Source organism: Loxodonta africana, chromosome 7 (genome assembly GCF_030014295.1).
Source record: "Loxodonta africana isolate mLoxAfr1 chromosome 7, mLoxAfr1.hap2, whole genome shotgun sequence".
NCBI classification, from domain to species: Eukaryota; Metazoa; Chordata; class Mammalia; order Proboscidea; family Elephantidae; genus Loxodonta; species Loxodonta africana.
The window spans coordinates 22,036,448-22,048,762 of NC_087348.1; the positions used below are offsets into that span (position 1 = coordinate 22,036,448).

At 37.1% G+C, this 12,315-nt stretch overlaps 1 protein-coding gene across 1 annotated transcript; it reads right to left on the reverse strand.

The window, feature by feature from the left end:
* Nucleotides 1-11,054: 11,054 nt before the first annotated feature.
* On the reverse strand, nt 11,055-12,098 carry LOC100657119 (olfactory receptor 8H1-like). The gene has a single exon (XM_003422973.3). The coding sequence runs from the start codon at nt 12,096-12,098 to the stop codon at nt 11,145-11,147; it is 954 nt and encodes a 317-aa protein (XP_003423021.2). The 3' UTR covers nt 11,055-11,144.
* Nucleotides 12,099-12,315: the final 217 nt, after the last annotated feature.

Consider the following 12,315-nt stretch of genomic DNA (forward strand, 5'->3'; position numbering starts at 1 on the left):
ATGACAATGGCCTTTCCCAGAATCGATAGAGAGAGAAAGCCTTCCCCTGGAGCTGGCACCCTGAAATTGGACTTCTAGCCCCCTAGACTGTGAGAGAATAAATTTCTCTTTGTTAAAGCCATCTACTTGTGGTATTTCTGTTACAGCAGCACAAAGATATTCTCCAAAATACTAATTTTCAAAGATGCAATATGGGCAATATTTTATCTTATGAAAATTACACAATTAGAAGCCACAGCACCTTAAAATATGTATTTTGATTATCTTCAATTGAAGTGATGTTTTGTAACATTTTCAAAGTTCAGAACTAGAATCCCAAGTAGATATTGCACTGGTGAGAACAGTGAAGTAGACCAGACAAAGGCATATTACAAGGATAAAGGCAGTTGTTCCATTGTTGGGGGGGAATCTCAGTTTATCCCTAAGAGCTAAAAATTTGAAACTTGTGTACCAATGGAAGTTCAAAATTCATGCAGAAAACATTATTAGAATGGAAAGGAGCAATATATAAATACACGACTATAACTGGAGATTTGCACATTTTTCTCTCAGTAATTGATAAAATCCATAGATAAAAGAAATCACTACGGAAATCTGCTTCACATATTTTATAATTTGTTGCTGGATGGGGCAAATGGTTAATGCTCACAGTGTATTTCTAAATCATCCATGAGTGAAGGAGGCAATCTTAAGGGAAATTACAATATATTTTTATTTGGATGAAAATGAAAATAGAACATTTCTCAATCTGTGGGATGTACTTAAGTCCCTGTTTTAAAAGGAATTTATTGAATTAATACTTATTTTAGAAAACAAGGGAAGATTTTAATCAACAGGGTAAGCTTTGGCCAAAAAAGAAAATAAAAATAAAAGCAAACAAAAGGAAGAAAATAAGAGCAGAAATCAATAAATTTGAAAAAAAAAAGAAATCAAAATTTATCTCTATGAGGTTAATAGATTGATCAGGTTGAGCAAAAAGAAAAAAAAGGAAGACAGAAATTACTATTACCAGGAATGAAAGAAGAGATATCACAATAGTCCTCACACATATTAATGGAATGATAAGAAAATATTATAAATGACTTTTTTGCTAATATGCTTGATAATTTGATGAAATGGATACTTCTTAAAAGGTTCACACCAGAAAAAAAAAATGGGTAACCCATTAAATAATCTCCTAGGGAAATCAAATAAATCCTTTAAAAATTTTCTACTTTAGTAGCATCACTAGGGGCCTGGGTGGGTGATGTGTGAACCACATCCCCTGACATTGGCAGAGGCGGTGACACCAAAATCTCTCCAGGTTCTGCAGAGGTGGTAAGCAGGCTGACACCTCATCAAGAGGGGCTGACACGGCAGTGGTTTCACTAATTTTGGTGTCACCCACCACCCAGTGTAGTAAGTTGTCAATATCTCAATGTGGAGATCCTCTCTGTTCAGTGGCAGCATGGAGGCTCGCCAGCATGCACACTCACTGGCAGTGACAGGCCAGTGGGGGGGAGCTGTGAGGGGCAGATGTGGGAGGTGGATGTGGGAGGGATGGTGCAGCTCAGCGTGGTGCCTGGTCCTGAGTGGGGAAGGTTTTGGGCAGCTCCATCCATGGGGAGGCAGTTCTCCCACCAGCCCGCCCATGGAGGGAGGGGGTGACACCATGAGTTCGGCACTGGGTGAAACTAACCCTAATGACACCATTGTTGGTCTAGATGAATAAAAATTTGGAATTTTTTCCTTTGTTTTATAGATATTATTGTTGAGAAATGAGAGGTAATCAGAGGTATTCTGACTGATTTTTTCAATAAGACCACATCTCTCTCTTCAGAAGCTTTTAGAATTTTCCCATTTCCTCATTCTTCTAAAGTTTTCTGACAATTTTCAAGTATTCTACCAGACACATGGGGAATCATTCTCTCTGGTCTGCAAATGTGCCTTTAATCAATTCTCTGGGAATTCTCCCTCTTATATTTTTTAATGTCTCTTTTTGAAGCTACTCCAATTCAGATGTTGAACCTGCTTGACTGAATCTCTTATTTTCTTTCTGATTTGTTCATCTTTTTGTTTTACTTTGATGGAACATTTTAAGATTCTTTATTAATCTCCAATCATTTTTAATTCATGCTACATGTTTAAATTTCTGGAATTGTCTTTGTTCATTTAGTATTTCTTTTATATTCAGGGTGAAAATGAAATTTTACATCTCTAAGCATATTAGAGGTTTTTGTTTGTTTTTATATTTTCTTCTTCAGCTTCCTTCTGTATTTTTTGTTGTCTCTATCTTTCTCTCTTTTCTTCCTCTTAGTGTGATCTTTCATATTGCAGTCATGGGAAGAAAGGTTTAACACGAGCTCTGCACCCATTTTGTCTCAACCAGGACACTAGAAAGGAATAAATGGATTCAATCAAATCCATTTGTAAATAGGCTAATGTCCATGCACCCAAACAAACCTCTTGGTAAACAGTACAGTGTTAATTAGTGATTAATGAAAAGCTAATGGAGGGACTGCCATTCCTATAAAAAGTTTATAGACGATATACCTTGTCTACAGAGTTGTTCCCCCACATGTCTGTCAGTTTGTCCTACTGTGTGGGCTTGTGTGTAGCTGTGATGCTGGAAGATATGCCACAGGTGTTCAGATACCAGCAGGGTCCCCATGGCGGACAGGTTTCAGCTAAGCTTCTAGACTAAGAGAGCCTAGAAAGAAGGAACCAGCAGTCTACTTCTGAAAAGAATTAACCAGTGAAAACATTGTCTGATATAGTGCCGGAAGACGAGCCCTCCAGGTTGGAAGAGCTGCCTCCTTAAAGTAGAGTCAACCTTGATGAAATGGATGGAGTCAAACTTTTGGGACCTTCATTTGCTGATGTGGCACTACTCAAAAACACAGAATGTACCACGTATGAATCTAGGAAAACTGGAAATGGTCAAAAATGAAATGGAATGCATAAACGTCGATATCCTAGGCATTATGAGGTGAAATGGATTGGTATTGGTCATTTAGAATTGGACAATCATATGGCCTACTGTGCTCAGAATGACAACTTGAAGAGGAATGGCATTGCATTCATCCTCAAAAAAAGGACATTTCAAGATCTATCCTGAAGTACAAGGCTATCAGCGATTGGATAATATCCATACTCCTACAAGGAAGACCAGTTAATACTTTGTCATGGATTGAATTATGTCACCCTAAAAATGTGTGTATCAACTTGGTTAGGCCATGATTCCCAGTATTATGTAGTTGTCCTCCATTTTGTGATTTTAATTTTCTGTTGAGAGGATTAGGGTAAAGGGAGTTTCCCTGGGATGTGGCCTGCACCACCTTTTATCTCTCAAGAGATAAAAGGAAAAGGGAGCAAGCAGAGAGTTGGAGACCTCATATCACCAAAAAAGCAGCACCAGGTGCAGAGCATGCCCTTTGGACAAGGGGTCCCTACACCTGAGAAGCTCCTCTACGAGGGGAAGATTGAGGACAAGGACCTTCCTCCAGAGCTGACAAAGAGAGAAAAGCCTTCCCCTGGAACTGACACCCTAAATTTGGACTTGTAACCTACTAGACCTTGAGAAAATAAATATCTGTTTTTTAAAGCTATCCACCTGTGGTATTTCTGTTATACCAGCACCAATTAACTAAGGAGATGACTATTATTCAAATTTATGTACCAACCACTAAGGCCAAAGGTGAAGAAACTGAACATTTTTACAACTTCTACAGTACAATTGAACATGCAATCAGGATGCATTGATAATCACTGGTGATTGGAATGCAAAAGTTGGAAACAAGGAAGGATTGGTAGTTGGACAATATGGCCTTGGTGATAGAAACGATGCCAGAGATCACATGATAGACTTTGGCAAGACCAATGACTTCTTCATTGAAAATATCTTTTTTCAGCAACATAAACAGTGACTATACACATGGACCTCACCAGATGGGATACACAGGAATCAAATCAACTACATCTGTGGGAACAGGCAATGGAAAAGCTCAACATCATCAGTCTCTTCAAAGTTAAGGGGAAATTGTGGAATATATCAATACTCATATGTAATTTCAAGTTGAAACTGAAGAAAATTAGAACAAGTCCATAAGAGGCAAAGAATGACCTCAAGTATATCCCACCTGAATTTAGAGACCATCGCAAGAATAGATTTGACACATTGAAAGCTAATAACAGATGACCAGATGAGCTGTGGAATGACATCAAGGACATCATACATGAAGAAAGCAAGAGGTCATTAAAAAGAAAGAAAGTACCAAAATAGATGTCAGAAGAGACTCTGAAACTTGCTGTTGAACATTGAGCCACTAAAGCTGAAGGAGGAATTGATTAAGTAAAAGAACTGAAGATTTCAAACGGTGGCCTGAGAAGACAAAGTAAAGCATTATAATTACATGTGCGAAGAACTGGAGATAGAAAAGGGAAGGACACACTCAGTGTTTCTCAAGCTGAAAGAACTGAATTAAAAATTCAAGCCTCAAGTTCCGATAGTGAAGGTTTCTATAGGGGTAATATCAAACAATGCAGAAAGCATCAAAAGAAGATGGAAGGAATACACAGAGCCATCATACCAAATAGAGTTAGTCAATGTTCAACCATTTCAAGAGGTAGGATATGATCAAGAACCAATGGTACAGAAGGAAGAAGTCCAAGCTGCGCTGAATGCATTGGCAAAAAGGAAGGCTCCAGGAATTGATGGAATATCAACTGAGATGTTTCAACAAGCGGATGCAGTACTGGAAGTGCTCACTTGTCTATGCCAAGAAATTTGGAAGACAGCTACCTGGCCAACTGACTGGAAGAGGGGGATCCATATTTATGCCTATGCCCAAGAAAATTGATCCAACCGAATGAGGAAATTATAGAACAATATCATTAACATCATAAAAAATGCAAGTAAAATTTTGTAGAAGATAGTTCAAAAGCAGCTACAGCAGTATACCAACAGGGAACTGCCAGAAATTCAGGCTGGATTCAGAAGAGGACACAGAACTGGGGATATCATTGCTGATGTCAGATGGATCCTGGCTGAAATCAGGGAATAACAAAAAGATGTTTACCTGTGTTTTACTGACTATGGAAAGCCATTTGACTGTGTGGATCATAATAAATATTGCATAACATTGTGGAGAGTGGAAATTCCAGAACGTATGAGGAATCTGTACGTAGATAAAGAGGCAGTTGTCCAGGCAGAACGAGAGGATACTGCATGGTTTAAAGTCAGTAAAGTTGTGTGTCAGGGTTGTATCTTTTCACCATACCTATTCAATCTGTAAACTCAGCAAATAATCCAAGAAGCTGGGCTATATGAAGAAGAATGGGGCATCAGGGTTGGAGGAAGACTCATTAACAATCTGCATTATGCAGATGACACAACCTTGCTTGCTGAAAGTGACGAGGACTTGAAGTACTTATTGATGAAGATTAAAGACCACAGCTTTCAGTGTGGATTACTCCTCAACATGAAGCAAACAAAAATCCTCACAACTGGACCAATAAGCAACATCATAATAAATGGACAAAAGATTGAATCTGTCAAGGATTTCATTTTACTTGGCTCCACAATCAACAGCCATGGAAGCAGCAGTCAAGAACTCAAAAGATGCAGTGTATTAGGCAAATCTGCCTCAAAAGATCTCTTTAAAGTGTTAAAAAGCAAAGACGTCACCTTGAAGACTAAGGTGCGCCTGACCCAAGGCATAGTATTTTCAGTTGCATCATATCCATGCAGAAGCTGGAGAATAAATAAGGAATAAAGAAGAAAAATTGACACTTTTGAATTGCAGTGTTAACAAAGAATATTGAATATATACCATGGACTGCCAAAAGAATAAACAAATCAGTCTTGGAGGAAGTACAACCAGAATGCTCCTTAGAAGCAAGGATGGTGAGAGTATGTCTTACATGCTTTGGGCATGTCGTCAGGAGAGATCACTCCCTAGAGCAGGACATCGTACTTGGTAAAGTACAGTGTCAACGAAAAAGAGGAAGACCCTCAAGAAGATGGATTGACACGGTGACTACGACAATGGCTTCAAGCATAACATCAGTTGTGGACATGGCTCAGGACCAGGCAGTATTTCGTTCTGTTGTTCAGAAGTTTGCTATGAGTTGGAACTGATTCTAGGGCACCTAACAACAACAACAACAGAAAGTTTCTAGGTAGTACAAATAGTTTGCTCTTGGGCACTAACTGAAAGTTTGGTGGTTCAAATACACCCAGTGGTGCTGCAGAAGAAAGGTCTAGAGACCTACTTCCATAAAGTTAAAAAAAAAAGAAAAACCTGGTGCCAGTGAAGTTGATTCTGACATATGGAGACATCAAGTGTTACAGAGTAGATATGTTCCGAGGGGATTCCTTGGCTGTAATCTTTATGGAACAGATTGCAAGGCCTTTCTTCTGCAAAGATGCTGAGTGAATTCAATCAACCAACCTTTAGGTTAGTAAAAAAAAAAAAAAAAAAAATTAGGTTAGTAGTCAAGGACAATTGGTTTGTGCCACCTAGGGGAATTTTAGTAGGATTACAACAACAGAAAACCCTATGGATTGTAGTTCTACTCTGAAACATGTGGGTTTGCCACGAGTCAGAATCAACTTGAAAACAACAAGTAAAAATACCTTATTAAAATAGATCATTGACTATCAGGAAACTGGGAGTGCGTGAATTTATAAAGCATGACACAGTGGTGAATGGGAGCCAGATACATAAACTGTGTAATGAAAGATGTATAATTTGAGATTTTCCAAAACTAAAATAGGTATGATGTGAGAATATTGTGTAAGCTTGCCTGTTAGCCCCAAACTACATTTGTACTACTATAGGAATAAAAGGCCATTCTTTTGAAGGGAATTTGCATCTCAGTGCACGTACTCCTCAAGGAAAAGAAAGTTTCATTTGGACCTAGTGTTTGGCTGTGAGCTTTGAATTTGATAGTAACTTTTGTGTTAGGTAAAATTTATACTTCATGTAAGCATGATTTTAAAATTTAACCATCGATTCTAACACAGGTTGATGACTTTGGCCTTTCAAGCCTTGCTAAGGCAATTTTTCAATAAGAGTATGGAAATAACCAAAAAAAACCAAACCCAGTGTCTTCGAGTCGATTCCAACTCATAGTGACCCTATAGGACAGAGTAGAACTGCCCCAGAGAGTTTCCAGGGAGCACCTGGTGGATTTGAACTGCCAACCCTTTGGTTAGGAGCCGTAGCACTCAAGCCCTACACCACCAGGGTTTCCAAATGGAGATAAGTGCTATGGAAAACAAAATGAAGCAAGAAGAGTGATGGGACAAGATGGTCTTACTAGAAAGAGAATGAAAAAAAGATCAAGCATTTATCTGGGGGGGGGGAATTTCTAAATGAAGAAGAACAGACAGGAAAGTCTTAGGCAGTATCAGAACTGATGTGTCCAGGGAGGAGTGAAAGAGTCAATGTGGCCAAAACGAAGTGAGTATGACAGAACAGTAAAGGGTGAATTCCCAGAGGTAAGAAGCAGGGGCAAGATCATGTTGTACTTCAGGCTCTTTTAAGTGTTTTGGCCTTTACTCTTAGTATGCTAGGTAGTCTTGCAAAGTTCGAGAAGAAAAACGGTACTTTTGAAACTAGATTCAAGGGGAGTAAGGGAATGAACAGAGACAAACTAAGAGGATGCAGCAGTAATGAAGGCTGATATAATAGTTCCTTGGGCCAGGGCCGTAGCAGAGGAGGCATTGAGAAGTAGTCAAACTCTGAGCGTATACTGTGGGTAGAATCAACATGATATGCTGAAGGACTGATTGTGAGTTTTGTGAAATAAAAAGAAAACCTAGGGATGTTTTCTTAGTTTTAATATGAACAAGTAGAAGGATGGCTTCCCACTACCTAAAATTAAGTTGTGAATATTGCTATTACCCAGCTTCAAGCTGGAGTCCCTGGGTGGCACAAATGGTTAACTGAGAGGATGGAGGTCGAAGTCTACCCAGAGCACCTCAGAAGAAAGGGCTGGAGATCTACTTTCAAAAAATCAGCTATTGAAAACACTATGAAGCACAGTTCTACTATGACACACTTGGGATCACTATGAATCAGAATAAAGTTGATAGCAATTGTTTCGTTTTTATTTAAATCTGAGAATTAGCTTGTGAAGATAAGCCATGCACATTCATACTACTATCTATTCATCAATTATTTGGAAATAAAATGCACTTGGAAAATGTTCACATTTTGTCATGCTCTATTCCAGTCTTATTGTCTTTATTACTACATAAATAGTTGAAATTTTACCATGCATAGATTTTTGGCATAGTACCATGAACAAGAAAATTATGTTTTAAAAATACATAAGAACAAATAGTACATAAAACTTGGAAAGCACTTATGTAGTAGAAACATGAGATGGGAAATACAGATAGTCTAAGTCATATTGCCCATAGGTTATACTATTCTTATTTAATGTTATATATTTTTTTTCTTTACTTTTATATTGTATTATAAAGATGGTAGTGTAGTCTGAGTTAATTTTTAAGCATTTCTTGAGATTTGTGTTGTCTACAAAATAGTAGAATCTGTTGCCAATACAGATCTACAGGATATATAAAAGAATACATAAATGAAAGCAAGCCAAATGTAGTTTACAGAAAAGACCAGAGAATGGAAATAACACGTAAATATAAGAAAAGACACAATGCATTTACAAGATTAGAAACAAGCCAACAAATTCTTATTGAAAAAATGCTTACCACTTATGTCTAACGTAAATAGAGAGAGAGATTCCAGACAATGCTTCAAAGTAGAAATAAGTTGTAATGAAATAATTCTATACAGTATTGATATACAAAGCACATTTTTTTTTAATAAATTAAGAAAGTAGAAGAGCGTAACGTTGATTTGCAGGATTTGAACAAATCAATGAACAGTTTTCAAATAGTGGAAAATAATTAGTTTTTAATCCTAAAACAGAGATTACACTTCATGTTAAACATCTAAATAAACAAATTTAACACAAATAACAAAGTATAATTTTTAAAAGGAAACCCTAATATAAATTAAAAAGACAATAATAATAAAGATATGACCTGAATGGAAACAACATATGAAGTAACCATTATGGAAATTAAAAATCTAATACATGGAAAATGAAAAAAATACTTTCTGAAATAATCTTTGAACAATAGAGAAAATTGAAACCCCAATCGTAGGATATGTAGGGGACATTAAAAAAAAAAAAAAAAGATGTTTAGCAATCTACTTGATCAAAATATATGGGATGCCCTAATCCTGAATTCATCGTCAATTCTTAGCTTTATAATTTTTCCCTATCGACAGTTTTAAGACAAGTGAATGAAGCATTTACTTTGAAAATTTATTTTTAAAGAACATAATTAGCCTATAGAAATCAGGGTGAAGGCACTGATTTTTTGAAATAGACAAAAGTCCAATAGAAGTAATGTATTGAGGCTTGTTGACAATCATAGAAATGTAGGATTTTCAAGTGTTCTGCAAGTTTACACCAACGATACCTCACTGCATGCAGGTTTTTAACCTGATGAATTTACAACTTTCCAGGTCCAAAAGTGTTGCAAGATGATTTTCTCACGTGATAAGATCATATTCATTTCAAAGTTTTAAATGACAAAGCAATTAACAAATATAACACAAGTAAGTGGAAGCAGAAAGATGCAAAAGAATACTGAATTTTTGTTTCTGTGTGTAATACATACACATACATCGGTATTAGTAAGAACAGGAACATACCAAGAAAGATTAGTTCCTCTCTATTTTCTTTAATATTTTTGAATGTTTTCCAAGTTTTCTTTAATATTAATGTAAACCATTTTTCTATACTTAATTATATTACAATATCTACTTCATTAAGAAAAAAAAAAACTTCATTACAAGTCCAAAAATGTGAAAGGCTGAGTTTTGTTTTGTTTTGTTTTTATTTTTTAAGCTATTTGTGTGTGTATCAATTAAGTTATTTAAAAGTAATTTACAAAACACCAGGAAAATTCTTCATAACAAATGGCATTGTGCATTCAAAGTATTGCACTCTAACCCCCTGCCTTCTAGTTGATTCCAACTCATAGCGACTCCATAGGACAGAGTAGAACTGCCCCACGGGATTTCCAAGGCTGTGAATTTTTACAAAAGCAGACTGCCACATTTTTCTCCCGCAGAGTGCCTGGTGGGTCAGAACTTCCGACCATTTGGTTAGCAGCTGAGTGCTTTAACCATTCTACCATCAGGCCTCCTTAAATATTGCAAGGATGCATATATTCTAATGATAATGAGCACCATTTAAGTACTGCACGAAATGCATTTTTGCAGATTTAAACTTTACTATAACTCTATGGACCAGGAATTATTTATTTTTCACAGTTAAGAAAACTGAGGCTTAAAGTGTTGGTAACTTATTAAGGGTCATACAGCTAAATGGGTAGCTGACCTGGAATCTACCCTGGAATGTCTAACTCAAAAACAAGTGCTCATAATCACTGAGCTATATATACATCCCTCTGTATAATGCATAAATTGATCTCTGAAACTGTTATCATTGTGCCAAAAATGTAGCTATTATCCCCAACTGAATTCTCTGAAATTGGGTGTGCATGGAGGTTGATATAATGTAATTTAAAACAAACAAAAAAATCACCAAACCAAACCCGTTACTGTTGAGTCCATTCTGCCTCATAGAGACCCTATAGGACAGGGTAGAACTGTCCCACAGGGTTTCTAAAGAACAGCTGCTGGATTTGAACTGCTGATCTTTTGGTTAGCTGCCGAGCTCTTAACCACTGCACCACCAGGGCTTCATTACCCATAACTAAATTCTCTGAAATTGGATATGCATGGAGGTTGGTACAATACAGTTTAAAAAATGATACCGTATTTTCTTATTTTGCACATTAATTTTCCTTAAAGGTACATGAATTTAAACCACAGGTTTGACTCATATTTCCTGGCCTCCAATTACTATATAGATTTCTAAAAAAAAAAAATATATATATATATATATGGCTAGAGATGTCCAAGATCATATATAGTCAACTAAAAAAAAATAGTTCAACAGAAATAGAGGCCAACTAAAAGATGAAATTGTTATTAGAGAGAAAGACCAAGGAAATACCTAGTAGGAAAGAAAGAAAATATGAGATTAAATAGGGAACATCACTGTCCTCTTACATGCCTTGTGCTCTCTCTCTTCTGCGTAATTCTAATGACAGCATTTTTCACTTCCTTGTTCCTGAGACTATAAATGAGTGCATTCAGCATGGGGATCACAATCGTGTAAAAAACAGAGGCCACTTGATCCTTTCCCAAGGAGTAGGACTTACTTGGCTTTAAATAAGTAAAAATCATGGTACCATAGGAGATGGTGACTCCCAGGAGGTGAGAGGCACAGGTAGAGAAGGCTTTTCGCTTTCCTGAAGTGGAACTGATTTTCAGGATAGTGGAGAGAATGGATGCATAGGATGCAGAAATTGTGATAAGAGACACCATTAGGGTAGAGCCAGCAAAAATGAGTATCATGATCTCAGTATCGTGTGTATCAGTGCAGGACAGGGCTAAAATTGGGGGTGTGTCACAGAAAAAGTGATGGATTACATTGGAGTCACAGAAATGCAATGTGTTCATGCAAAGGACATTGACAAAGGAGTCAATGAAGCCAATCACATAGGATGCAGTGATGAGGGAGCTGCAGAGTGTCGCGGACATAATAACTGTGTATTGTAGAGGATTACAGATAGCTACATAGCGATCATAGGCCATAGAAGACAGAAGAAAACATTCTGTGGCACCCAAGAAGACAAGAAAATACATCTGGGCGAAACAGCCCCTGAATGAAATATCCTTGGTCGAAGTCAGTAGGTTCTCTAAAGTTTTAGGAGTAATGACCGTCGAGTAGCTGAGGTCAAGCAATGACAGATGACTGAGGAAAAAATACATGGGGGTGTGAAGCTGGAGATCCAAGCGGATTATTAGTATCATCCCTGTATTCCCCAGCAGAGTAACCAGGTATATCAGGAGAAATAGAGTAAAGAGGACCAGCCGGATCTCTTCAGAGTCTGTCAGTCCCATGAGGATGAAGTCAGACACGTTTGTCTTATTACTTCTACTCATAGTATGCAACTTCTCTAAACTGTAGAAGATTAATACTTAGCATCACTAACTTCAAACAGGTTTTTGTTTGGATAAATGATCTGGCATTAAAAAAAAAAAAAAAAAACAGTTTTGTGTTTCTAGAAATTGGTAATACAGAGTAGATTACAAAATATGACCGAGCAAAATCAATTGCATTGCTATATGTAAATAGGGGTGTAAATGGACATTGGAATGT